Source organism: Myotis myotis, unplaced genomic scaffold (genome assembly GCF_014108235.1).
Source record: "Myotis myotis isolate mMyoMyo1 unplaced genomic scaffold, mMyoMyo1.p scaffold_m19_p_10, whole genome shotgun sequence".
NCBI lineage: Eukaryota > Metazoa > Chordata > Mammalia > Chiroptera > Vespertilionidae > Myotis > Myotis myotis.
In genome coordinates, this window is record NW_023416314.1 from 46,156,886 (window position 1) to 46,183,360 (window position 26,475).

At 46.7% G+C, this 26,475-nt stretch overlaps 4 protein-coding genes across 8 annotated transcripts in view; 1 reads left to right on the forward strand and 3 right to left on the reverse strand.

Annotated features, from left to right (window-relative positions):
• Positions 1-62: 62 nt before the first annotated feature.
• On the forward strand, positions 63-7,244 carry AKIP1 (A-kinase interacting protein 1). 2 transcript variants are annotated; one of them, XM_036325304.1, is made up of 6 exons: positions 63-114; positions 330-551; positions 1,019-1,099; positions 3,279-3,380; positions 4,667-4,738; positions 6,841-7,244. In XM_036325304.1, the coding sequence occupies exons 1-6, from the start codon at positions 106-108 to the stop codon at positions 6,982-6,984; spliced, it is 630 nt and encodes a 209-aa protein (XP_036181197.1). In that variant the 5' UTR covers positions 63-105; the 3' UTR covers positions 6,985-7,244. The 2 variants fall into 2 exon arrangements, with proteins under 2 accessions (XP_036181197.1, XP_036181198.1); XM_036325305.1 differs by lacking the exon at positions 4,667-4,738.
• On the reverse strand, positions 752-19,240 carry CUNH11orf16 (chromosome unknown C11orf16 homolog). 2 transcript variants are annotated; one of them, XM_036325299.1, is made up of 6 exons: positions 16,169-19,240; positions 14,178-14,334; positions 13,776-14,007; positions 12,198-12,842; positions 9,969-10,190; positions 752-3,657 (listed from the first exon to the last, which is right to left on the reverse strand). In XM_036325299.1, exons 1-6 carry the CDS (start codon positions 16,333-16,335, stop codon positions 3,644-3,646), a joined length of 1,437 nt encoding a protein of 478 aa, XP_036181192.1. In that variant the 5' UTR covers positions 16,336-19,240; the 3' UTR covers positions 752-3,643. The 2 variants fall into 2 exon arrangements, with proteins under 2 accessions (XP_036181192.1, XP_036181191.1); XM_036325298.1 differs by lacking the exon at positions 752-3,657 and adding an exon at positions 7,241-7,609.
• The window catches only part of TMEM9B (TMEM9 domain family member B), a 34,087-nt gene continuing 14,852 nt past the window's right edge, over positions 7,241-26,475 (reverse strand). Inside the window, exons 6-7 of one of the 3 annotated variants that reach the window (XR_004970407.1) lie at positions 13,776-14,334; positions 7,241-7,609 (exon numbers count right to left, since the gene is read on the reverse strand). The gene's annotated coding sequence lies outside the window, so the exon portion shown is untranslated. Of the gene's footprint in view, positions 7,610-13,775; positions 14,335-20,027; positions 20,160-20,288; positions 20,423-26,475 lie in introns of those variants that run through there. The other 2 variants (XM_036325309.1, XM_036325307.1) reach the window with 2 other exon arrangements.
• On the reverse strand, positions 19,439-20,422 carry ASCL3 (achaete-scute family bHLH transcription factor 3). The gene has a single exon (XM_036325311.1). It carries the CDS (start codon positions 20,408-20,410, stop codon positions 19,865-19,867), a length of 546 nt encoding a protein of 181 aa, XP_036181204.1. The 5' UTR covers positions 20,411-20,422; the 3' UTR covers positions 19,439-19,864.

Below are 26,475 nucleotides of genomic sequence, written 5' to 3' on the forward strand. Positions count from 1 at the left end.
CCCAGCGCTCCGCCCCGCCTCCTTCACCCTCCTGCTGCGCCGGCGCTGAGTGCTCCAGGCCCCGCCCCCCGCCCGCCCAAGCGTGGTGCGCATGCGCCTTGAGAGATGGGCTGGGTGAGGGCTTCCTATGAGGGCAGGGGGACACGGAAATGGACGGGGTCTGCGCGCACCCGCTCGCCCTGACCCGGCAGCCGCTGGCTAACGCGTGGGGGGCGGAGCTGGGAGCGCTGGTCGCTGGGGAGGTTGAGGCCCCGGCTCCGACCCGGATCTGGAGCCGGGTCGCCGCAGCAGGCTGACCCGCCCTTGTGTGTGTGTATGTACCCGCTTAGGTAGACATGGAGAACTATTTGGCTGTCGCGGCGCTGAACGGGATGGACCGGCGTTCCCTGCAGCGCTCGGCTAGGCTGGGTCAAGAAGTGCTGGAGCGGGCTAAGAGGAGGGCAGTGGACTGGCATTCTCTGGCCAAAAGCAACGTGGGGGGCATTTTCCCGGAGCGGCCCTACCGAGAAAGATGGCCCGCGGCCGGCCCCCAGCGCCTTCTCCCCGGAGAGGTGAGGGCCCCTGTGCCGGGGGGACCAGCCCATTCATTCGCTCGGCGGTGGCCCGCTGGGCCCGGGGCACGGGCCACGCGGAAGCAGCTGAGGGATCTTGCTCTTGGCAAAAGCTGTGAAGTGTCAGGACACGAACGGGAAAGCCCTTTGAAAACTCGCCACATTTGACAGATCATTATCGGGTAGCTTTAGGATGCTGCTCAGCCCTGGTTAGTTACTTTATTAAAAAATCTTTACTTGCTACCATCTGATATTAGAAGAAAGCCCGCAAACCAGTCTTTGTCCTGGGTAAATTGCATGTCAGTGGATTCCTTGTGGAGTTGGAATTCTTTCTCAGTAAGATCCTTCTTCCTGACTTAAAGTTTCTAAGCCTTTCACAAAGTAAAAAGGAAGCTGTTTCCTAAATGACTTGACTCTCCTGGAGGGAATACCAGACCTCACCTGTGACTTGCCATTTATTCACACAGAGAGAAGAAAGATGCCCAACCCTCAGTGCTTCTTTCAGAACGATGGCGGAGTTCATGGACTATACTTCAAGTCAGTGTGGGGTAAGTTGGTGTAAGCTGAGGCCATGCCCCGTTCTGCCTGCTGATGGATCACAGAGTGGGTCTTCGTGGAATTTAGGGAGAATCTGGAGACTGCCAGTTCACACTGCCCCGTCTTTGTGGGCGGATTGTAATCACTCAAGGATTTAAACCAGGCGGTAAATCCATGTTAGAATTCATTCAACAACTATTTGTTTGAATGCCTAATTCAGGAATTGTTATTGAGGATACAGCGGTGAACAAGTCAAAAAAGGTCTCTGCTCTCACTATTGTTTCAGACTAGTAGGAGGGGAAAAGCTTATTTGCTGAATTCTAAAACAATCAAATCCAACGATTTGCCGTTTTTAATACTTTTAACTGACATGGAGTCTTAAAAAAAATCAGTAGGGTCACTATAAACTGGAACTGAGCCTCTGTTTTCAAAATGTATTGAAACAAAATCCCTACATTAGGAATTTAACCTCTGTTTCAAGTGCCTGGTAATGTCGTCGTCAAGTAGGCCCCTGTGGTCTGTATCGCTTGATGGCCACAAAGGTGGTTCTGTGAACAGATGCAGCTCCCTCATCGGAAGAGGTGGGGCTTAATGGCAGGAGCAGCCTCCCAGGAGTCATATCCAGGTTCTGCCACATACTGACTAATGCCTTCGGCCAGTTAGTCGCTCTCACCCTTCCCTTCCCCGTGGAAAAAATGGTCTCTCAAATCCTTGCCAGCCTTTACAGTTTCTTTCTTGGTTTCCACTGAGAGATGAACATCAGAAATTTCATAAACTGTAGCATGAGGGACTTAGGATTTTTGGTACCATTCATTGAAATGGCGGACCAAGGGTTTTTAAGACCCTCTTCTCAAAGATATATTATACTAACGTCATCTTTAAGTACTTTGAGGGAATGGTGGAGGCAGGCCAGCCAGCATTCAAGGAAATCACCTGCATGGAAGGCAGTCTTTATCATCTGAGAATTACAACAGATGCTGGGTCTCTTCCACCCTTAACTTCTTTATGATTCCAATGTGGTTGTAAGGATGCTGGTCTGAAAGGGAGAAGGAAGAGAATACCTTGTTTCTGTCCTGCTTTTCAATTTAATATGTTAAGATTCCAAAAAAATCACTAATCTTTCTACATCTTGTATAAAATCCCTGTGACTCCCAAGAACAGGATTCCAGCCAATGAGATATAGTTCAGAGAATATTTTTATGTCCTTATTCTGTTAAATGGTTTTAGAAAAATTCATAACTTGGGCTCTACTGTAAAGTGACCAACTTAAACTTGGGTTCATGGCTCAGTAAAAGGAATAATATTTGTCTTTGGTTTGAGGTTTAGCAAATTGGTGTTCTTCATTGTGGTTTTCAGTTCAAGTATCCGTTATGGAATGGAGCCTCAGAACCCTTTGGCTCTTCGAGATAGAATTCAGAACAGTATTCTGAGTTTGCCTTCACAGTGTTGAAGCAGCCCCTAAGGTACCTCATTAGACCCACGTCTTGAAGCCCTTTCCCCTGCTTCTCATTCTTTTGGGCTCATGCCTTAAACGCTGACCCTACACTGTGTTCAAAACAAGCAGGCCAGTGATGTCCTCATCATTAGTCACAATCAGGGGCACATCTAAGGTTAACTTCAAGGGGGGAAAGGAAGTAGACAAGAAAAATGTAATGGCTTCCTGATCCTTTGGATTATCCTCCTTAAATTAGAGACCTCACCCTCCTTTCCTCCACAGGGGAAAACTGACTGCATTGCTCTTGGGTTTATGTTACATTCCCTGTTGTATTTCCACATCTCAGCACTCCTCTCTTCCCTCATCCTTGTCTGAGACTTAGACAATAAACACAGAACTGTTCATTAGAACTTGTCATGAGAGGAGGTGAAAGGGCATGTGTATTTGACATGGGGGCGCAGATAAGAAAATTATTTAAGCTGGCAGAGAGCAGGGCCCTGCCCAGCTTTAGTTGGCCAGAGCTCTTGCCCAACAGAGGCAGCAGATGGCAGCAAAGTGATGCCAAACGCAGTTTCCTTCTCTGCAGCCACTTTGCATGGGCTAAGATTTGTTAGATGACCTCAGAGGCCTGTCGAGCAGGCAGGTAACTTATCTTTGCTCTTTTGTCTCCCTTCTTAACCATATTTTGCCCAAGTAACAGTTTCTTGAAAATTTATCTATTTGGTTACCCAACATCTTTCATGTTACTTCTCCAGAAATATTATTCATCTGTGCCAGAAGAAGGGGCAACCCACGTCTATCGTTATCACAGAGGGAAGTCACAGCTGGACTTGTGCTCGGACCTTGGGAATGGCCAGGTGTGTATCCTCATGTCCTGTGCTATGCACCCAGCTTCCCAAGGTGGGAGACCCCAGGTCTGGGAGCTCCTGCTGGATGTATATTGTTGGATGCCTGTGTGACTCAGCATTACAGTGCTCAACAGAAATGTTTCAAACCCCAGTCTTGGAGAACTTACAGCCATGAACATGTCCAAAATATAAGACTGATGCCACCGTGGGATCTTCCGATGAAACTGCAATCCTGGGCCACGGGATTCCTGGGCAGGTTAATGAGAAGAGCTTCAGATATCCTCTTCTACATGTAGGGATAAGAAGGAGATTTTTCATGAGCACATATTTTTACTCTTAAGCTAGTGACACCTATCATGTCTTTGGTAACTTTAAAAAAGAAAGTGCAAAGAGGACGTCTTTGTAACAAAGCACTTTTCCTAAAGATAATATCACAGGCCTCTCACTACAAACTTGCTTGTTTTTACCACATGTCATTCTGGGAGAGACGAATATTCTACTTGTGAAACTGATTCAACAGAAATCCTTCGTTGTTGTTTTTGAGGAGAGTAGATGGTTTTGTTTTTGTTTTTAAACTCCTAATTGTACTCAAAGATACTGAACTTAAATCCAGAGTCCAATCCACAGTTGGATCTCTGACTTCCCTGGCCGGTGGGTTCAGGGAAAGGATGGAAGCGTGGCCACAGGGATACGAGTGAGAGCTGGATGCATGCTGGAAGTCCCTCTTGTTTCCCGGCCTGGGATATGAGGAGTAACACCTCAGCTCAAGCCCTGGCTCCCCTTTTCTGGCCTGACGCTAAGGGGGTCACATGTGAGCGAGAGTCATTCCTGTCCCTCCCATTCTTTCCTATAAATGTGAGAAATTGACTTTATCAGGTCAGTCTGTTCCCTACTAGCTCCCCCACTCCCAAGACAAGCAGTAAATAGTCTATTTTCTGAGAGCCTGTTAAGTGTCAGGCACTTCTACACTTTAAATCTTCCTTGCAATTGAGTGCCCCCATGTTATTGATGAGGAAAGCAAGGCTGAGATAAATTATTCTGCCCTTCTCAGCAAAGAGCAGACACAGGACTCAAACTCAGGTTTATCTGACTCCACAGACCAAGGGAGATAAAAAATAATCATGGTGAACATCTAAAAATGCCCCCACAGGATTCACTAAAAGCCTTAATAATGTAGGTGACAACTTAGAAAAATGGATGGAACAATGGTTAGTTCCTCTTAAGGTAGGAGAAGATTTCTCTTTATTATCCAGAAGTCAGAGTCTGGGCACTGATGTTTCTGTTTGTTTCTCCAGAGACAAGAAACGCCCCTGGGTTTTAGAGGCGTCTGTCCAGCCACAGAGTGTACGCTAGAGGCACCCCAGCCTGTGAGTACGGAGCTCCTGGTGTCCCCGCTGGCCTCCCCACACGGCCATTTCATGAACCAGTTGACCTGGTGACTCTAGAGCTCTTTGTGCTGGGCCTGCAGTATTTTCATGTTGGGATGTTTTTATCCTTGTGGGGAGTGCACACATTGTGGTTCAGTGTAAAATGTTTCCTTGGTAGCCTTCCCACACTGGAAGCTTCAGGGGTGCTCTGTGCCTGGACTCATAGTTGTGGTCGAAAAGAATGCGAAGTATTCACATCTCAGTTCCTACAGCTCAGCTGGGCTGGCGGGTCCTGCTGGAATTCCACCATCTGTTGGAGCAGCAGGAGCGGCCTGACCCCTCTGCTTACAAAGCGAATACCATCACTACAATCCTGAAACATATACACTTGGTTAGATTGGGTTCCAAAACATTTGAAGGGACTTGTTCCTATTTTCCACTAATGTTTCTCTGTAAAAACATATAGGGACAAGTTTCTCATGTTTAGGATAAAGTGCTCATTAGTTTATAAACTCAGGAAATCTGGAACTGGCCAGGGCTGGAATTCTGAGGGAAGGAACCCCAGCATGCTGCTGCCATCATTTGCTTAGTTTTTGTCTGTCTACAGTGTGCTAGACGGGATTCAGAATATACTAGAGTTTAGCAGCTACGCATATTCTGCTTCTAGTACAAATGCATGCGGTTAGGCTTGGATGCCTCCAGAACCTGCTGGCTTTTGGTATCTCTAATCTTCCAGATGTTCACGGTGTGGGAAGCACAGATGCCGATCTTACCCCCCGGTTTCCTTTATCCAGACAAACGAGGCATCCTTGGCTTTCTGCAGTTCTGATACAGCTGTATTTTCTGAAACCTACTTTTATTTACATAGTTGATAACCAATAAATAGTTGTGGTGTTGTCCCATACATTCACATCAGTTAAATGATTATAGGCCCCTGATTTTTCAGTAACTGGGGTAAACATGAAAGGATATAACATAAAGCAGCTTTGGAAAAAATTGGCTTCAGATCTGTCTGTCATGTGGAGGGGGAGGATGTATACAAATTGTCATTTATCCTCCTAGTGGAATCTGCTGGCTAGGGCTTGGTTTCCCCCACCGAGTGTGGTGGTGGGAATGACAGCTCTGCCTGCGGCTCCTTCTGAGCACTGATTGAGCATGAGTGGCATCCCGGCTGAGGAATAGGAACCGGACTCTTAATGACGGCTCTGTTCTGAGCTAAGACCCCGCTGCCTGCACACCTGCCGTGACCCACTTCCCTGCCTTGCATGAAGTCTGTCATTGGAGGTTTGTGCTCAGCTCAGCTTCAAACATAAAGCTTTCCCTTTACTCCAGCCTCCAGGGTTCTTGCACCAGGTAGAACCAGTCTGTCCAGGGAGGGCTCTGCCAGCCAACTGACTTGCTGCATGACAGGAAGGAATCTACTCGTAGTGTTCCCAGCTTTAGGAGAAAGGAAATGTCTCACTGTCCGAATAATGAAAAAGAATGATTCTCGCCCTGACCGGTTTGGCTCAGTGGATAGAGCGTCGGCCTGCGGACTGAAAGGTCCCAGGTTCGATTCCAGCCAAGGGCATGTGCCTTGGTTGCAGGCACAACCCCAGTGTGGGGGGTGCAAGAGGCAGCTGATCGATGTTTCTCTCTCATTGATGTTTCTAACTCTCTATCCCTCTCCCTTCCTCTCTGTAAAAAATCAATTAAAAAAAAAAAGAATGATTCTCATCACTCCAAGGTGCCTTGCCATTACTGCTCATCTGTGACAAGTGCCACTGTCTGCTTTTGATCCCCAAAACAATGTCCTTAGTCTTTTCCTCTACCCAATTCTTATCTTTCTACTCCAGCTAGTGTTCCTTTTATGACTCATGTTCCTAGAACACTTGTGAGGTAGGTATTACCAAAGTCTTAGAAAAAGGAAACAAGCCTAAGGAGACACTGAGACTTACCTAAAGGATAGTCCTACTGTGTGGCTGAGACTTGAAAATGGAACCTCCATCTCCCACAGGAATGCTTTCTTCCATCCGGCCTCTAGCACACAAAGGAAGCCTGGTGGAGGTGCCTGGCATTGGGATATAAAATCTCTAACCCGCTAATATCCTCTTTTCTTCCAGGCTGAGAACATCTCTAAGGACCTCTACATAGAAGTATATCCAGGGACCTATTCTGTCACTGTGGGTGCAAATGACTTAACCAAGAAGACTCATGTGGTGGTTGTTGATTCAGGACAAAGTGTGGACTTGGTTTTCCCCATCTGATGTTGACCATCACGTTGCCTTTTTTTAAGTAGCAAGGAGAATAAAGCCACATATGATTCTGTTAATATTTGTACATCAATCCTGCTCTTAAGGCCAGCCTTCCTGAGACCTGGAGCTTGTCTCTTTCAGTTCCTATTTTAACCTCAAAAGTTTTTAACCTCTTACCCTCTTCTGCCTAAAAGTAATAATGAATAGTTTTTATTGCTTGCTTTCCAACTAAAGGATAATTATGATAATAAAAGGAGAGATTTATAAATAAAGAGAATTCCTTTTTATTGGTATTAAGAGCAACAAACAAAATGTCATTCATGTACAACTGTAGGCTTTATGAAAAGGTGGCAGAGAGGCTATGGATACACTTGCCCAAAACAGGCTGACCGTGACCTGTGACTTCTGTGGAACAGCATTCTCACGCTCATCTCACCAGGCAGGGAGACCTGGCCAGGCCGGCAGCACTCCTGTGGCTCTTACGACAGGTGCCTTCCTGTGCCCGTCTGCAGGGAAGTCTTAAAGGGGTGAAGATGCTGCTGCTTATGCGACTGTCGTCTGTGGCCTGCACTCTACCCCTGAAGGCTGTGCCAGCCACTTTGTAACTCCTCCTCAGGTATTCACTCTCCTTTGCTTCCTATAAGAGAAAGAATCCTGAGGGTCGTATGCTGACTGTAATTTTAAGGATCAAAAGTCACTGATTTTAAAGAGTCATAGATGTGTCCTTAACTTTTAAGCGACCACACCAACAGTATTATTGCACCTTTCAGTTTAATTATTCATCTCATTTTGAACATGTCTTTCCTCAGGAAAAAATGCCAGCATTTTATGTAATCGAAATTTTAAGTAGAGCTATGTTAGCATTCCTAGTGAGAAACAGACTCCCAGGGACATGGGGCCTAGGAAAGCAGACCCATGCCCTTCACCAAATAAGGGGTCATTTAAATGGAGATCCTTGCACCCCCAAGAAGTTTATAATGTCCTCTGTAGGTTCTGTAAGCCTTTTGAAATTATATGCAAATTTGAGGCCCAGTGGACGAAATTCGTGCACTGGGTTAGGAGGGGGTGTCCCTCAGCCCAGCCTGCAGCCTCTCCAATCTGGGATCCCAAGAGGGATGTCTGACTGCCCATTTAGGCCCGATCCCTGGTCACCCCCAACTGCCCTCCCCTGCAGGCCATCTTGTGGCCACATGGGGGCAGCCATCTTGTGTGTTGGAGTGATGGTCTATTTGCATACTGGTCATGACTAATTAGTATATCTGGACTAATTAGCATATTCCTCTCTTATTTAGAACTAGAGGCCTGGTGCACAAAAATTTGTGCACTCTGGGTGGGGGGGCCCTCAGCCCATCCTGTGCCCTCTCGCTGTCTGGGACCCCTCAGGGGGTGACCACCTGTTGGCTTAGGCCCGCTCCCCGGGGGATTGGGCCTAAGATGGCAATCAGATGTCCCTCTGGCAGCCCGGCAGCCCTCGGGGGATGTCCACTTGCAGCGGGGAGCAGGCCTAAACTGCAGTCGGACATCCTTAGCGCTGCTGTACTGGCAGCCATCAGCCTGGCTTATGGCTGAGCAGAGCTCCTCCCATGTGAGAGCACCCTGACCACCAGAGGGCAGCTCCTGCATTGAGTGTCTGCCCCCTGGTGGTCAGTGTGTGTCATAGTGACCAGTCATTCCCAGTCCTTCTGCTGTTAGGGTCAGTTTGCATATTACCCTTTTACTATATAGGATAGAGGCCTGGTGCACGGGTGGGGGCCGGCTGGTTTGCCCTGAAGGGTGTCCCGGATCAGGGTGGAGGTCCCACTTGGGTGCCTGGCCAGCTTGGATGAGGGGATGATGGCTGTTTGCAGCTGGTCGCACCCCCTTCAGGGTGGGGGTCCCCACTGGGGTACCTGGCCGGTCTGGGTGAGGGGCTGAGGGCCGTTTTCAGGCTGGCGGGTGACTGAAACTCCCAACCTCTCCTTTTTTCTTTTTTCTTTTTATTCTGGGATTTATTTACCTTCTATGGCTGTCACTGGAACTGAGAGCCGGCTTTAGCTCTGAGGCTTGGCTCTAGCTCTAAGACCTCGGCTGCTGAAAGCAAGTATCTGGGTTTGTTTGGCTTCTATAATTGAAACACTGTTGCAGCTCCAGCTCTGAGGCCTGGCTGGCTGGAAGCAGGTTTCTTGGGTTTGTTTAGCTTCTATAACTGCAACATTGTTTCATAGAGTGCAGCTCAGAGGCCGGCAGTGGCAGGCGGGGAACCTTGGCTTCCTCCATCACTGGAGCAAGCAAGCCTCCTGTTCGCTTCAGCTGCCTGGCTGCTGGCCGCCATCTTGGTTGGCAGTTAATTTGCATATCGCCCTGATTAGCCAATGGGAAGCGTGTCAGAGGTACGGTTAATTACCATGTTTGTCTATTATTAGATAGGATTCTGGGTGCCCTGGCCAGTGTGGCTTGGTTGAGTGTCATCCCATGCACTGAAAGGTTAACGGTTCAATTCCTGGTCAGGGCACATACCCAGATTGCAGATTCAATCCCTGGTTGGGATGCATACAGGAGGCAACCGATTGATATTTCTCTCTCACATCAATGTTTCTTTCCCTTTCTCTAAAAGCAATAAAAACATTTTTTTAAATTGTGGGTATGTGCATTTTTCTGGAAAGGGGAGCCATGGGTTTTATTTTGAAAGGGGATGTGACCCCCAAGAGGTCAAAGAACCTTGGAAGGAGTCCTTAAGAAGCCCCTTCCCAAGAAATTCAGAAGTGCAAACAAGATAGTTACAAAATAGTCATGGGGACATAAAGTACAGCATAGGGAATATAGACAATAATATTGTAATAACTATGTATGGTGCCAGTGAGCACTAGACTTATTGGGGGGTCCCTTCGGAAATTATATAATTGTCTAACCACTGTGCTGTACAACTGAAACTAATATAATATTGAATGTAAACTGAAACTGAAAACAACAAAACACACAAGAAAGGAAGCAGCCCCTTCCCTGCCATGCTGCTTTACCTAGATCCTCAGGGCTTTTAGTCGAAGGCATTCGGTGTTTCTGACGCATCACAGTGGTCCCCTGACTCAGTTTCCCGTGTTCCGCTGTGTCTGGCAGGGTGTGTAGAGGCTTTGCATTGGTTGCTTCCAGGACCAGCTCCTTGGTATTCCCCCCTACTGCCATTTGTGCTCCCTGCTGCTTGTGGCCCTTCTCTTCTTTCTGGATGCTGTGGCATCTTTTGCCTAAACCCCAAATTCAATGAGGTGTGCTGAATAGGCCACCGTTCTGATGGGATTAGTCTGGACGACTTGAGTACAACTCTGCCAAGGATCAAAGAATCTCTTCACTACCTATAAGCTCCTAGCACGGTTCTCTATATTTAAAGAAGAAATAGATTTTCTTAATCATTTCTGGCTATTATGTTTTTGAGGAAGGTTGTATGTGATCACCGGGTTTGGCATTGCATGGAAGTTATCAAACCAATTTTTCAAAACAGCCAGTAGGGCAGTGGTTTTCAACCTTGGCTGCACATTAGAATCACCTGGGAATCTTTTTAAAATCCTGATTTCTGGGCCTCATCCTCCCGAAATTCTGTTTCTTTGTTATGGGGTGGGGCCACAACATTAGTTACAAAGAAACAGAATTTCTGGAGGATGGGGCCCAGAAATCAGGATTTTAAAAAGATTCCCAGGTGATTCTAATGTGCAGCCAAGGTTGAGAACCACTGCAGTAGGGGAAGCAAAGGTAACCAATCACCACCAGCTGAAGGAGCTTATCAATCACACTGATGACAAAGAGGAGATCCTAAGCTGATGGGGAAAGTTCAGAGGTTGAGTGGGGCGGAGGCTGGGACTTCCTGAGGAAAAGGGCCATATCTAAAAAGGAAGGAATACTTGAAAAGAAATCCATCCCCTCCTGACTTTTAAAACTACAGATTGAATCCTGTTTTTTAACCATAAGCAAGGGAGGAGAGCAATGTGGCTGCCGGCAGCCAACAGTCTGGCCTTTCCAGGATCGCTAGGTTAGGATTAAACAGGAACCTCACTGCCTGTACCTGAAAGTAACACGTGTGGAGGGCGGAAGGACCCATACAGGAGGATTGGTAAGAGTCAGATCCTGAGGCGGAGCCGAAGACTGACAGTCAGCATCAGTATTGATGGCTACCAGGCACAGTTAGGAGACAAAACTGTACATTTCCTTTAAAGAATACAAAGTCTGGAGGGAGAAGGAAGAGCTCTGGTGTTGGGCACACACCGTTTAGTTAAGTTGTGGTAAGTAGTACCCTGTCTGTGCCTAGGGCTGGGGATGCCCCTTTCTCCACACCCCTTCTCAGGCCTACACTCCACAGCTTTGGGTGCGGATTGGGCCCTGGCAGAATTCAGGTCCACTGATTCTCATGGTTCAGCTCCAAGAATTACCTTTCCCGGAGCAGCAAGTGACCCAGTACCTAAAGGAGAGCCCCTTCTTAGCTCAAGATGAGGAGGCCTTGCGGACTGAAAGGTCCCAGGTTCGATTCCGGTCAAGGGCATGTACCTGGGTTGCGGGCACTTCCCCAGTGGGAAATGTGCAGGAGGCAGCTGATCGATGTTTCTGGCTCTCTGTCTCCCTCCCTTCCTCTCTGTAAAAAGTCAATAAAATATATTTAAAAAAAAAAAAAAAAAAAAGATGAGGAGGCCTGGGGCTGGCTGTGGATTGCCAGCAAGAGCACTGCCTCCCTCGAGTGGGAGAGATCGAGCCGCATCATGCAGTGTCCTGCTTCTGACTTATTAAAGGGCCCTCTGGAGGGGAGGGTCCGATGACCAATGTTCAAAAAATAGTTTCTCTGCTTCTCAGGGCGTTGAAGGCTAATCAACACCTGCAGGCATTTTGACTTTTCATCTGGAGAAAAATCAAGGTCTCCAAGGACAAAGGGGGGTGAGGGGGGAGGGGGGCAGTAAAAAAAAAAAAACAGACAATGGCAATGCCCTGTCCGGAGAGACTAAGGACAGTTGTTCAACAGGGATGCAAACGGTTAGTTGTTCAATAGGGATGCAAACCTTTGCATAAAAATCAGCCCGTCCTTTCATGCTGGGCTTTACTGCTTAAATGGAAACCTACCCTTTCCCTCTCACCACAGACTCCCCTTCAACATGACCACACTCCTAAGTTTTACTTCCAAGCCCAGCTTAGTGGTCAGGGGCTCAGATTCCTAAGACACCCGTGGGAGGGAAGGAGCAAGGGCCTCGGCCCTGCCTCAGAAGAAGGTGTACCTGGCTTCCCAGGAAGCGGCTCAGGCCCGTTCCTCCTCCAATACCTCCACTCGGGCTGGCCCGGGCCCGCCTGCCTCCTCCGAGTCTTCTCAGGAGGGACGGGGTCAGAGATGACTGTGCTGTCCACCACCAGCCTCTGAGGGAGGCCCGCCTCCAGATCTTTCTCCAAATCCTCTTCAGAGGAGGAGGAGGAGGAAGAAACAGCCATGGGAGCCTGCACGGCCACTTTCTCCTTTTTGGGAGCCTCTAGGGGCAGAGGCTGCACCTTGGGCTTTAGCTCCGCCTCTGGTTGTTGTCCGGCCTTGGCCCCCGAGGTCCTGGTGAGAGGCCACCAGGTGGGTCCAGCCAAAGGGCAGCAGCCGGGACAGCCCTGGCACAGCAGCTGGCAGCAGGCGCGGGGGTGGCAGGGAGGGCACAGGAACGGGGTGCCCAGTGGAAGCCCGTGGGTGACATACCCAGTGCCCGGCCCCAGCAGAGAGCAGCAAGGGGCCCAGAGGAGGGTAGTGGGAGGCCTGCTGGTGACAGGCCAGTGCAGCCGCTCCACAGCCTTCTTCCAGACAGCAGGGGGCACCCCCCAGGCCCCGCCCCGAGGCACTGTGGCTGTCCTGCCGTTCCAGAAGAGGACAGTGATTTCTTCTTTGGATGCTGCATAATAGAAAATGGCAACGTTTTATTACAACCACCACTTCCATGCCATGGGAGAAGGGTTCTCCTATCCCCCAAGGCAAAACTCAGCGCAGCCCCGCTGCTCTGCCTGCCTCCCATGCACACTTCTGGTGGTGGTGGTGGGGGGGGGCCTGCCGGGAGCATCCCTCACTGGGTTAGAGGCTCCATATTTACCACCACGCCTCCTTGTCTCCATTTTCATGTCAAAAGCAAAATGCCTCCTCGGGTGGGGGAAGGGAAGGAGGAACCTCCTCCTCTTATTCTCTGAATGTCAGTGATGCTGACTGGTCAGCCCTATAGAAGGGAACTGTCCCTGTCTCTGGACAGCTTGGTGGGGACAGGCCAGGAGCACTGGTGTGACCCAGGCTAACCCCATCGCACCAGCCCTAACCAACAGAGCGTCGTAGCTGTAGGCGCTTGTACCCTGTTGAAAAATGGTTTTTAATCTGAAAGATATGATTTATATATCTGTTGCCACCCCCATGATTAAACAGCAAGTGAGGGAATAAGGGTTTTGAGTGTATGTGTTCTGTTAATCCTTACCCAAGCATATTTTTCCCACTTATTTTTTTATGTTTAAGAGAGAGTGGAAGGGAGGGAGGGGGACAGAGAAAGAGAAACATCTATATGAGAGACACATGGATTGGTTGCCTCCCACATGCACCCCAACCAGGGCTGGGGATGGAGCCTGCAACCGAGGTACATGCCCTTGACTGGAATCAAACCCGAGACCCTTCAGTCTGTGGGCTCTAACCACTGAGCAAGCCAGCCAGGGCAAGGGTTTGGGTTTGTTTGTTTTTTTTAATGCCTGTAAGACCCTTGAGCTACAGAGACACCCTTTGCTCTCTCCTCTGGCCTGATTGCCAGCCTGTCTCCTTCTGGGGGCTGGTAGGACAGAGCAGCTTCCCTTACCTCTCTGGGGGCCTCTTGCCTCCAAGCCCAAAACAGTGGCAGGGCCATACTGCTGTCTGTCCAGCTCCCAGGGCGCCAGCACTTTGTCCCCAGGCTGCAGTGAGTATTCCTCGGGGGGCGAGAACTGGATGACATCTTCTCCTAAGACCACACTCTGCCGTGGGGTTGGCAGCTCTGGGCCCGTGACAAGGGGAGCCTCAAATTCCACAAGCAGAGCCCCCTGCCTCTCCAGCTGTGGGCAAGAAAGCACTCAGAATACGATCTGGAGTTGGGAAGTACCACAGGGAGCACACGGTTCCCCACAACCACGGCTAGAACCAGACCCAGGGGGTTCCTCATGCACGGAGGCCGTTTAGAGAAGGGACAGGGCCAAGTACGCCCATTGTCGCAGAGACAACTTGCCTCTGGAGCAGTCTTTATCTGCGCCCGGTAATAAAAGCCATCAGGTCCCCTTCTTGCCAGGACCCATGTGCCAGCAGCATCTCCAACTCCCCGCAGCCTGCCGGGCCCCTGCCGGGCCGGGTCAGCAGGGGTGAGACACGGTTGATATGATGCACATCTGGGAAAAAGCAAATGGAATTAGGGAGTAGAGAAGACCAAGCCCTAAAAACATCAAGAAACACGCTCCACAGGCATGTCTGCGCAGCACCATGGCGCATGTATGACATGTAAAGCTGTGTGGAACAGAAATCCACACCAAGAGTGTCCCCAAGGACTTCCGGGGAGATAAACTGTGAGCCTGGGCAGGAGAGGACAGTGAAGGGAACCACTGTGTGAGGACTGGGAATTGCTTCGGGGCAATCAAAATGTCGTTAGCCTTGGTATGTTCAATTAATGCGGTTCTGAGATTAGATTGGGGACCAGAAAAAGAGTACCACGAAGGTACATACCAAGTGGGTGTGTGAGATTCCAGGATGAGGTGGGGAGGCTTGGACGGAAATGACAGAGGAGCGAATGTGTAAGACGGCTTGTCGCTGTGGGTCAGAGGGAGGAAGGAGCGCTTGAGCAGGGCAGGCACGGAGGAGCCAAATGAGGGGCTGTGGGGACAGAAAAAAGAAGCTAGTTCTGGGAATTTTGTGGCCACAGCCGGGGGTGGGTAGGGGTGAGGAGATGATTGTTGAGTCAGGGTTTGGGTTTCTGAAGAAGCTGTTTACTTTTGTGGGTGAGCCTGGATGCAGGGATGCTTAACGCTGGCTCTGAATGCGATGGCCCTCACAGGAGGAGCAAGAGGGGGCTATGAAGAGTGCAAGCTGGCATGTCCGCAACCTGGGCAGACTGGATTGAGTAGCACGGGCATGAATCCCTGGGACTCACACAGCTGGCATGTGCTTGTAGGCTGAGGTGCCTTTCCCCTTCCTAGGCACCTGACTGAGGATACTATAATTTCTCACACAGAGCCAGAGCAAGTCCATAGTGGATGATAAAATGGTCTAGAGCCCAGCCAGCATGGCTCAGTGGTTGAGTGCCGACCTAGGAATGAGGAGGTCATGGTTCGATTCCTGGTCAGGGCACATGCCTGGGTTGCAGGCTTGATCCTGTGTGGGGTGTGCAGAAAACAGCCCATCAATGATTCTCTCTTATTGATGTCTCTCTTTCTCTTTCTCTCTCTCTCTCTCTCTCTCTCTCTCTCTCTCTCTCTCTCCCCCCCCCCTATAAAATCAATAAAAAATTACATATTTAAAAAATACTTTTAAAAAATGGTCTAGAAACTTTGTAACTGGAGATGCCTGACTGCCTTCTCTCCCACATGCCTACTCTGATACCTGCCACTCTGCTACAAGGTGGGACAACAGCCAGGTCAGCCCTTGAGGTCACTGGGAGCACAGTTTAGACTGGGGTCATGTAATACCTTAAGCCAGTCTTTGGCCCCTTGAGTGTGGCTCTTCCTAAGCCTTAGGAGTACCCTAATTAATAACAATGTACCTACCTATATAGTTTAAGTTTAAAAAATTTGGCTCTCAAAAGAAATTTCAATCGTTGTACTGTTGATATTTGGCTGTGTTGACTAATGAGTTTGCCGACCACTGCCTTAAGCAAATCATAGGCCACGCAGTGGAGAGCCCTTTGGCCTTCCCAGGACGCTCATTCTCCCCTCACGGTTCACTATCTAGAGCAGTGGTTCTCAACCTGTGGGTCACGACCCCTTTGGCAGTCGAACGAACCTTTCACAGGGGTCGCCAAAGACCATCCTGCATATCAGATATTTACATTACTATTCGTAACAGTAGCAACATTACAGTTATGAAGTAGCAACGAAAATAATTTTACGGTTGGGTCACAACATGAGGAACTGTGTTTAAAGGGCCAGAAGGTTGAGAACCACTGATCTAGAGCCACAGGACAGAGAAGGAAAGGAAGGTGCACACCACTTCGAGAGGGGCAGAGATCGGTACCTGGTGAGAGGGCTGTGCCAGGTGAGCCAGGGTGCTTGGAGGGCAAAGGGGCAGCTGAAGGACAGGCCCCAGGGAGGAGCAGCGCCGGCCCAGGCGGGGGCCTCCAGGGTGGTGGCCACGCTGCAGTACTTGGGCAGAGGCCCCCCAGGCTCTGCGGAGGATTCCATGGCCTTCGGAGACACCACCTAGAACAAGCACTCCGGTTGTCTGAGTTGCAGCACCACAGCCCAGCAGAGGACATGGGCTTGGGCAAGGTGAGCGGTTAGTGGCCAGGGCCCAGCGGCCTCTCCGGGGCCGCACTCGCTCCCACAGACGCTCAGGATGTCCTCGGGAACCTCAGTTCAGGAGAGAGCAAGAGCTGTGATTTTAGAGAAGCCAGCTTTAAACCCTTCACAGCCTGCGGCCCGCGTGCTCTCCTCACCTGTGTGCTTGTTACCGCTCAGGAGAGAGTACATGGAAAGCACCTGGCATGTACGTAGCTCAATGCATACGCTAGTTTTTCCTCCCCCTCCTCCCGTGTAGGGGATTCCTGAGGGTAAGGCCATAGTTCGCTTCACAAATCCTAACCCTGATGACAAACTGACCCCCAGCCCAAGCCAGACTCCCGTCCCGACCCAGTCACCTGTAGGACCAACTCAGCCCCAGGCCCGCCGAGATCCCAGGGCTGTGGGCTCCCTACTTGCTTAGAGGCAGCAGCTGTGACTCGGGGCCCACAACCGTGCTGCCCCTGCCCAGCAGAGCCCATGAGGGTCTGCCCTGCTCTAGTCCACAGGTCTGAACCCACAGGCAGACTTACCCACAGCCCAGCCTCCTCCACCTCGGCCTCGGCCCCTTTTGACAGTTGAACTCAGGCCTCAGCCCAACTGACTCTGGGTTGCCAAGCAGGTTGCCATGGGTGTGAGCCAGGGGAACACTGTGGGCTGAGTGTACTGGGCATGTGCAGAGGAGTGACAGGGGGCCTTGGAAGGCAGGTGCGGGGAGAAGGGGCAGGGGTGTTATTCTCCATCTTTCTCTTTGAAGAGGGGGTGAGGAGGGTATTGGAGAGAAAGGTCATTGTAGCTTCAATTCCCAAAAGCCGAGGCTTGCCCACTGCCCAGAAGAGCCAGCCATAGTGGGAAACCCTCAGGGTTCCCAGGGGAGCCTTGCGAGGGAGGGGGCTGACCCTCAGACAGCAGGAGGCCGGGTGGGGGAGCCACTGGCTGGACTAGGGACTCTCACATAGAATTTGTCCCTAGTTTAAAACAAAGTAACAAAGGTGTGGGCACGTCTGTCTGTAACAGACAGGACTCTGTGAGAAGCAGAGGTGAGGTGACCACTTGGGGTGGCAGGAGAGGACAGCGGGGATCAGAGCAACAGAATCCTAGCTTCTGCTCTCATGAACATCCAGGGGAGAGGCTGGTATTTTGAGGCACCTGACAGTCAGTCCTTGGGCACCGTTGTGTGCCCAGCAGTGTTCCGTGGAGAATACCAAAACAGCACATAGGGACATTCGGGGGTGTCTCTCCCACATTACTATTCCCCTGTGCCACCAGTTCCTGTCTCTACTTGAGGCCCAAGTGGTTAGGAGAGGCTGAAGGTACCCCCAGCTCCACAGGTGGAACAAGTCAATCAGCACATCCCGTCCCCCTGGCTGCAGGGACTGGCTAGGCATAGACATGTTCCCGGGGCGCTCCGGACTTTTGCTGGGAACACCCTGGGTTATAGACTCTCTTTCCTACTATAAGTAATAAGGAAGTGTGTGGTTCTGGGAGCTCCCGACAGCCTTTCTGGGACACTGAAACTTCCCAGAGGAAGACAAGGGGTAGACCTAAAGAAGACAGGTGATGGGTGACGGTTGAGCTTGGCCTTAGGGCAGCCTTAGGAGAAGCTTCAGTTACACGAGCCTTTACTGATTGTACCAATCTGGATTGGATTTTTTTCTTCCTTACAGCCCAAAGCATCCTACCCGATGACTGCTCTCACAGAGCGTAACTTAATAGTCAGAATGACTGTTATCCAGGACTACATACCTAAAGGCTGAGGTCTTTGCTACACAAAGTTAGAATCCAAGAAAAACCAGTGAAGTCCCTGGCAGTGAGAGGAGGATTCCTAAATAAGACAGGTAGGATTTCCATAGGGGACTCTTCCAATTTAGGTAGGAAGCAAGAGCTAACGGGGAAGGATGCACTTGCAAAACTATCTTTCTTTTTGGGGTAGGAATGGGTTTCATGGGAAAAATCAAGGTGTGGATATTTGGGAAGGGGCGAGATTGGTGGGCGCCTTGAAAACCAAGCAAACAAAAAACAAAAAAACAAAAACAAAAAAACGTGGTAGTCAACAGGCTGTTGTCCTAGGGTTTGAGCAACGAAGTGGCATATAATGCTTTAAGGAAGAACAACAGAGGATGCAGCCAGTTGAAAACAGAGCCTGGGAGGCCGAGGAGGAGACTGTTAACAGTTACCCAGACACCTAACAGGGTAGGAAGAGGAAAATAGTAACACCGAATATTTCCTGACAACACCTGCCTGACTTGAGGCTCTTTGCTGGGTGCTAAGAGAACAGGAAGAGTAAGCCTGGTCCCTATCTTCAAGGAGCTTATGGTCTACTGAAGACAGAGGAGTGTGTAATGGCGTGTAAGGATAGCAGGAGAGAAACCGCACAGAAATGTGTATACAAAACAAAGAAGCAAGTAATGGCTGGGGTGGGAAGACGTCATGGAGAATCACAGTGGAGATGAGTGTGACAGTGTACTGGAAGTCCTGACTGAGCCTGGTGACAGATGGGACCTGGGAGCTAAGGGAGAAGGAAGAGCTGAGCCTAGTCATGGGAAGAGGAACAGACATTCTGAAGGCAAACTCCAAGATATGAGGCAGCGAATATCCTTCCCAGGGGTGAAGGCAGCTGCAGGTTTTCTGGCTTAAAGAACCCGGAGAATGGAGATGCTATGGACAAAACAAGAGGAGGATAATAATAATGACACCAATAACAAAGGTTATAAATACTTACTACGTGCCAGGCACTGCTAACCTGTTAACCCTCATAATAAACGTACTGGGTAGTTGCTATTCTTTTTATTCTCATTCTGTGGATGAAGAGCTGAGACATGGAGAGGAAGCTGCAGAGTCAGTTTAAATTGAAGCAGTTTGATTCCACAGCTTGACCTCTTACCCTCTACACTAAGCTGCCTAAGGAAGTATTCTCTGTGCAGGAAAAAGATGACTCTGAAAAAAACTTGAAATGACAAGGTTTTGTTAACTATTTTTGCCACAGATCTGCGACACTTCCCCATCATGACATGAAGGCATAGATTTATTGTCAACCCCAAATCATAAAAAACACCAAACTTTGACAAATCAAGGGAGTTCGTTGTATTTGCTTATTAGCATGAGGGTTAGCACAGTGCACTACTAGTGTTCAGGAACCATTCCTCACACAATGCTTGTAAGTTTCTCACGGCTGAGACTCTGGCGAAGGGTGTGAGAAGGGCAAAGTGAGAAGTATAGAGAATCCTGGGACTCCGGCTCCCCTAAAGAGCTTAAGAAGCATCTTCTCAATCTAGAGAAGATGATGTTTAGTGCACCTGAAACCCAGGTAAGAAATATCCAGCACAGGTTAATCCGAGCTATTACCTGTCCACACAGAAATTATATTTAGGGAAAACTGCATGACGCTATGAAACCCCATTTTGTGATATTGTTTCTATTTGGAACCACTGAGTCAAATGATTCTAAAAATGGGGTCCGTGTGGCGGCTGGCAGTTGCTGTGATGGTGGGACCTTTGCCAGGGTTGTTCTCTGTCTCGGCCTTATCAGGGTGCAGGAGAGACTGCAGGTAATGAATGTACTTGATTGCAGCTCTGAGGGTTTCCACTTTGCTGAGTCGCTTCTCCAGGTACTCCTCCGGCAGGTGATGTCGGAGCTGGGCATAGCCTTCGTTGACACACTTCACACGCTGCCTTTCCCGTTCATTCCTTTTCCGGATAAAGGAGGGCCCGTAGGAGTAGTCGCACCTCCTGTAATTTGGATAAGGCATTGGGAAGGAGAAGGGGCAGGGCTCACTGTAATTTTCCAGGACCAGCGAATCACTGGAAAAGGGCAGCAACGGCAGGTCTTCAAAGTAAGGGGATGGCACCGGGGCCTCGGGGTACAAGTGGAGAGTGACCATGGGGTCCAGACAGAAGGACCTGCTCAGCGGCAGGTGGGCAGAATCAGGGAAGACAGGCACTTTTTCTGGCAGATTAGAGTAACATCTATTGTCCATCATTTCTTTGTTAACCTGGAAACATAACCAAGTTTATTAATTTGGGCAAATCCAAGGAGAGCAAATATCGTCAGTTTTCTCAGAGATCAATGTTTTAAAGACTTTTCTGCTTTGATGTATAGTTTTTGAGCTCATTCTGAAAACTAGACAGGGTTACAATATTCTGTGGGTAGTAAGAGGGAGGATTTTTAAAAAATATATATTTTTATTGATTTCAGAGAGGAAGGGAGAGTTAGAAACATCAGTGATGAGAGAGAAACATTGATTGGTGCCTTCTGCATGCCCCACACTGAGCATCGAGCCCACAACCTGGGCATGTGCCCCTGACCGGAATCGAACCCGGAATCCTTCCGTCCACAGGCCAACGCTCTATCCACAGAGCCAAACCAGCTGGGCAAGAGGGAGGATTTTTGATGCTGCACAGAAACAGCATGAAATAATACTGACTCACCTGGTGAGAAAATTACTGCCTTTCAATTCTCTTCCAGTTCCAATGATTACATAGATCTAGTGTTAGTCTGGTGATAGTGTCTCCTACACTCCCAGAGGCTTTCTGATCCTCCTCAGATGGAAGCCTTCAACAAGCGGTACTTTTTAGCTAGGCTCTAATAATATTTAACTCTTCATGTCTATTTATTGTGAATTAAACTGATTTCACATTTATAGTATGATACAAATTTTAAAAATAAAATCTACTTGAGTAAAAAATGTGAATTGGTTTGAAGAAAAATAGTAAATACCCGTACAGGTGAAACAGAAAATGAAGACTGTGAAGGTGTATGCAAATAACTGACGTTTGGGAAACACTGAAATACCACAATATTTAAAATACACATTGGAGAAATTACAAACTAGTTAATGATCATGCCACCTCACAGCATAGCCTTTCTAAATAATACCTGATGTGCTAGAGGCAAATCCAAAAATAAAAAAGGAATCATTTACTCTTAAAAATTCACTGTAATGCCCTAGCCAGGTGGCTCAGTTGGTTGGAGTATCATTCTGTACACCAATAGGTTTCAGGTTTAATTCTGGGTAAGGGCACATACCTACGTTGTGGGTTCGATCCCCAGTTGCGGCAATCCATGTTTCTCTCTCACATCTATCTCTCTCTCTCTCTCATCAATAAAAACATATCCTCAGCCCTAATGCTTATAGGTAGGATTAGATAACATTGTCACTTGTTTCCCTACCTGAGGGGAGCAAAAACTCTGCAGGCTGCACTATGTAATGGGTGGAGCAGTCTCTACGCACCACAATTCAAGTGTGAAAAAATGTAGTACAGTTCCTGTGAAAAAGCCTAGCCTATCTAGTGTGGCTATTGAAGGACAAATGACTATGGAAACAGAAAGGGCACGGGGTGGGGGTTAAGGGTTAAGGAGGATTATAATAAATCATGTGGAGACAGGCTGGAAAAGGGGTAAATGCCAGGAAAAACTCCTCCTAAGAGGGGGGTGGGAGTGGGGAAATGAAATAAGTGTGATAGGTCCAGTGAAAAATCAAAACAGAGAAACAGGAAGTGAAAGATTCCTAATTACTGACCAAATGACCTGAAATAACTAACGTAAAACAAAAATCTCTGGGAGATTAAAAACTAGCCAACATTGTGTCAAAAAGAAAAAGTTGCCGAGAGAAAATGGTTAGGAAATTCCCAAGCCAGAGATAGAGAGTAGAGAGTAGATAAAGAACAAGTATGGCAGAAGCTACAAAACGATGGCACAATGAGTATGGAACCCGTATTTCTACATTTCTGAGGACAACAGAGCCTTGTTTCTGCCTATGGCTGACAAGCCAGAAGTGACACAACAGGATACCAAACATAAGGCAGATGCCATCAAAGCCAATCACACACACAAACTTTTTGAGAATGGTTTTATTCTGACAGATCATTTAATACTATCGTAAACCTTGACTCATGAAATCTGAATAATCTGCATATGCCACAGGTAATTAGAAATGTCTAGGATTTAACAAGACTTTGCTTTATCCTGGGAAATAGAGCCTTGTGTCTGGAGACACACCCATGAGAAGCTTTTCTATTGAGCATTTCCAAAAAGTTCACTCATCAGTGCTTGCTTCAGGAAGGTATACCAAAAGCTCACTACTACTCAATGTAGTAGCAGTTAAACATGATCACCTTTTATTCAAAGAACATTTAACTACAACACAATGGAGTGATAGAATGCAAAATGCAGTAATGATCAAGGAAGTCTAGTGGAAGCTGGACATGTTTGTAGAAACTAGGTAGTTTTTAAAAGAAAGCAACACAGACTATTAGTGCTGGGGTCTGGCAGTTCCAGATTCATGCACAGCTAACAAATTCACCTATCTTGGAAAAGCCTCCGGTTTCTGTCCTAGAGCTCTTCTGGGAAATAAATGAGGTCTTAATGATAACATTCTAAATAGATTTTTGGATGCTCTGCTGAGCATAAAAGCTTCAACTTGCAGAGACATTAAAAATACCTAGCATGTGAGAAACAAAGCTACAACTACACCTATAATTGAGTTATGGAAAGTCAGGGATGGAGGAACCTTAGAAATCCTCTTACCCAATCCCACAGGGGATGTAACTTGGCTAAGGTTGCAGAGCTAGTTGCAGAGCAGGGGTCAGACCCTAGGTCTCTTGACTTGCAAACCAAAACGCTTTCCACTACTCCAGATGAATTAGTCACCAGCAAAATCTGAATCTTTTAACATATAGGCATAATTGATAAAGATAATAGAATAATCAGGTAGCTGACAAAATTCATCATTTACCAACAGTACCTAGGGATTTTCCGATAAATCATATTCTTATTCTCCCCCATGGGCCACTCTGGAGAAGAGTCTCTTACCTGAGTATTGTCACCACGGTGCTGTATTTTGGATTTGGTCAAATTTACCCTGATTTATAGGTGATCATTTAGTAACAATATGCAAAGTAGCTTACAGTTAAACAGAACTGCTCAGTTCTGGTTTAGCTGTGTGTTTTTTTTTCGACCTAACATGTAGATATGACAACACATAATACCAAGTAGAAAGGTTTACTTATGAAACTGGACTCCTGTAACGAAGTCTTTTGTAAAAAGAATGCTCCCCCATTCATCTAAATGAGTTGAAATCTTATAAACACACAAAAACCTGCACATAAATTTTTATAGCAGCTTTATTTAAAGTTGTCACAACTTAAAAGCAACCAAGATGTTCTTCAGTAGGTGAATGGATAGAGTATATTCAGACAGTGGAATATTCAGTGTCAAAAAGAAATGATCTATCAAGCCAAATTAAAAATACATAGAGAAACCTTAAATGCGTATTACTAAATAAAGAAGCCAATCTGAAAAGGCTACATACTATGTGACATTCTGGAAAAGGCATAATACCAAGGATTGTGATTGCTGGGTTTTATAGTAAGGGTATGTTATACAGTTTTTTAAGAAACTGTCAAACTGTTTTCCAAAGTGCCCATACCATGGGGGTTATATTATTTTATATCAGAATTATCTTTAAGTAATAGCCTCATAATGTGCAATATTGGTCAATATTCTTTAAATAGAGATTAAGGCCATAACCAGGAAGATCCATGTGAACCTAGTTTATTAAAATATCTATTAAATTTGTTGGCTTCTAAATAAGTTGTATTTTTTAGAGCAATTTTGGATGCACAGCAAAACTGAGCAGAAAGTAGAGTTCCCCTACACACACCCATTCTTCCCCACTAGCAACATCCCACCCAAATATATGTTACAATTGATGAACCAATACTGACACATCATTATCACTCAAAGTCCGTAGTGTACATAGAGTTCACTCTTGATGTTGTACATTCCATGAGTTTTGACAACTGTACAACGACAAGTACAGAATAGTTTTACAGTTCTACAAAGCCTCTGTGTTCCACCTATTCATCCCTCCCTTCCAATACCTGACAACCACTGATTTTTTTTTACTGCCTCCATACATAGTTTTGCCTTTTCCAGAATATCATATAGTATGTAGCCTTTTCAGATTGGCTTCTTTATTTAGTAATACGCATTTAAGGTTTCTCTATGTATTTTTAATTTGGTTTGATAGATCATTTCTTTTTGGCACTGAATATCCCACTGTTTGGATATACTCCATTTATCCATTCACCCACTGAAGAACATCTTGGTTGCTTTTAAGTTATGACAACTTTAAATAAAGCTGCTATAAAAATTTATGTGGTTTTTGTGTCTGTAAAATTTCAACTCATTTGAAATAACTCAAGGATTATGATTGTTGGGTTTTATATTAAGGGTATGTTATACAGTTTTGTAAGAAACTGTCAAACTGTTTTCCAAAGTGGCCATACCATTTTGCATTCTCATCAGCAATGTGAGTTCCTGTTGCTCCATATCCATATCAGCATTTGGTGTTATCAGTGTCCTGGATTTTGGTCATTCTAATAGGTCATTTTAATATATCCTATTAGAATATATGATGTGGAGCATTTCTTGATATGCTTATTTGCCATCTATATATCTTCTTTGGTAAGGTGTCTGTTCAGGTCTTTGGCCCTTTTGTTAATCAGGTTGTCTTACTGTGGCGTTTTAAGAGTTCTTTGTATATTTTAGATAATAGTACTTTTTTTTTTTTTTTTTAATTAAAAATATATTTTATTGAGATTATTTTACAGAGAAGAAGGGAGAGGGATAGAGAGTGAGAAACACCGATCAGCTGCCTCCTGCACACTCCCCACTGGGGATGTGCCCGCAACCAAGGTACATGCCCTTGACCGGAATCGAACCTGGGACCCTTCAGTCCGCAGGCCGACGCTCTATCCACTGAGCCACACCGGTTAGGGCTAGATAATAGTACTTTATCCGATATGTCTTTTGCAAATATTTTCTCCTCATCTGTGGCTTGTCTTCTACTTCTCTTGACAATGTCTTTTAGAGCATTAGTTTTTAATTTTAATGAAGTCCAGCTTATCAATTATTTCTTTCATGATTTGTGTTTTTGGTGTTATATCTAAAAAGTCATTGCCAAACCAACAGTAATCTAGATTTTCTCCTGTTATCTTCTGGGCATTTATAGTTTTGTGTTTTACATTTAGGTCTGTAGTCCATTTTGAGTTAGTATTTTGAAGGGCATAAGGTCTGTGTCTAGCTTTACCCCCCTCCATTGTATTGCCTTTGTTTCTTTGCCAAAGATCAGTTGACTGTATTTGTATGGGTCTATTACGCTCTCTGTTGTGTTCTATTGATCTATTTTGCCAGTACTACACTGACACTGACTTGACTGCTATAACTTTACAGTAATTCTTCAAATCGGATATTGTCACTCCTCTGTACTTCTACATTAATATTGTGTTGGCTTTTCTGGTTCTTTGGCTTCTTGATATAAACTTTAGAGTCAGTTTGTTGAAATACAGAAAATAACTTGCTGGGATTTTCAATGAGATTGTATTGAATCTATAGATCAAGTTGAGAAAAACTGACATTTTGACAGTATTGAGTCTTCCTATTCATGGACATTGAGTATCTCTGTTTATTTAGTCCTTCTTTGACTTCTTCCATTAGTTTTGTAGTTTTCCTCATATATATTTTGTACATATTTTGTTAGATTTAATACCTATTTCACTTTGGGGACTGGTATTGGTAAATGGTATTGTTTTTAATTTCATTTGTTCATTGCTAGAATATAGGAAGGCAATTACCTACTGTATGTTAACTTTCTATCCTGCAATGTTGCTATAATCATTCTTTTTAAGAGGTTTTTGTTTTGTGGCTCTTTATTTTCTACATAGATGATCATTTCATCTGAAACAGACAATTTTATTTCTTCCCAATCTGTATACCTTTTCTTGTCTTACTGCAGTAGCTAGGATTTGCAGTACAATACTGAAAAGCAGTGGTGAGGACACCTTGCCGTGTTCCTCATCTTAGCAGGAACACTTCCACTTTTTACCATTAAGTAAGCTGTGGGTTTCTGTAGATATTCTTTATCTAGTTGAGGAAGTTCTCTTCTAATCCTGCTTTACTGAGGTGTTTCTTTTTTGTGTTTTATTTTTTCATAAATGGGTGTTGAGGTTTGCTTTTTCTGCATCTATTAATAGGATCATTTCA

Coding starts and splice junctions, on each gene's coding strand:
- CUNH11orf16 (XM_036325298.1), bottom strand. CDS start 16,335: ATGGAATCCTCCGCAGAGCCTGGGGGGCCTCTGCCCAAGTACTGCAGC. Junction 14,335..16,168: donor TGGCACAGCCCTCTCACCAG/GTACCGATCTCT, acceptor GCTTTTTCCCAG/ATGTGCATCATATCAACCGT. Junction 10,191..12,197: donor GCCGCTTCCTGGGAAGCCAG/GTACACCTTCTT, acceptor TTTGGGGTTTAG/GCAAAAGATGCCACAGCATC.
- AKIP1 (XM_036325304.1), top strand. Junction 552..1,018: donor AGCGCCTTCTCCCCGGAGAG/GTGAGGGCCCCT, acceptor TTATTCACACAG/AGAGAAGAAAGATGCCCAAC. Junction 3,381..4,666: donor CGGACCTTGGGAATGGCCAG/GTGTGTATCCTC, acceptor TTGTTTCTCCAG/AGACAAGAAACGCCCCTGGG.
- ASCL3 (XM_036325311.1), bottom strand. CDS start 20,410: ATGATGGACAATAGATGTTACTCTAATCTGCCAGAAAAAGTGCCTGTC.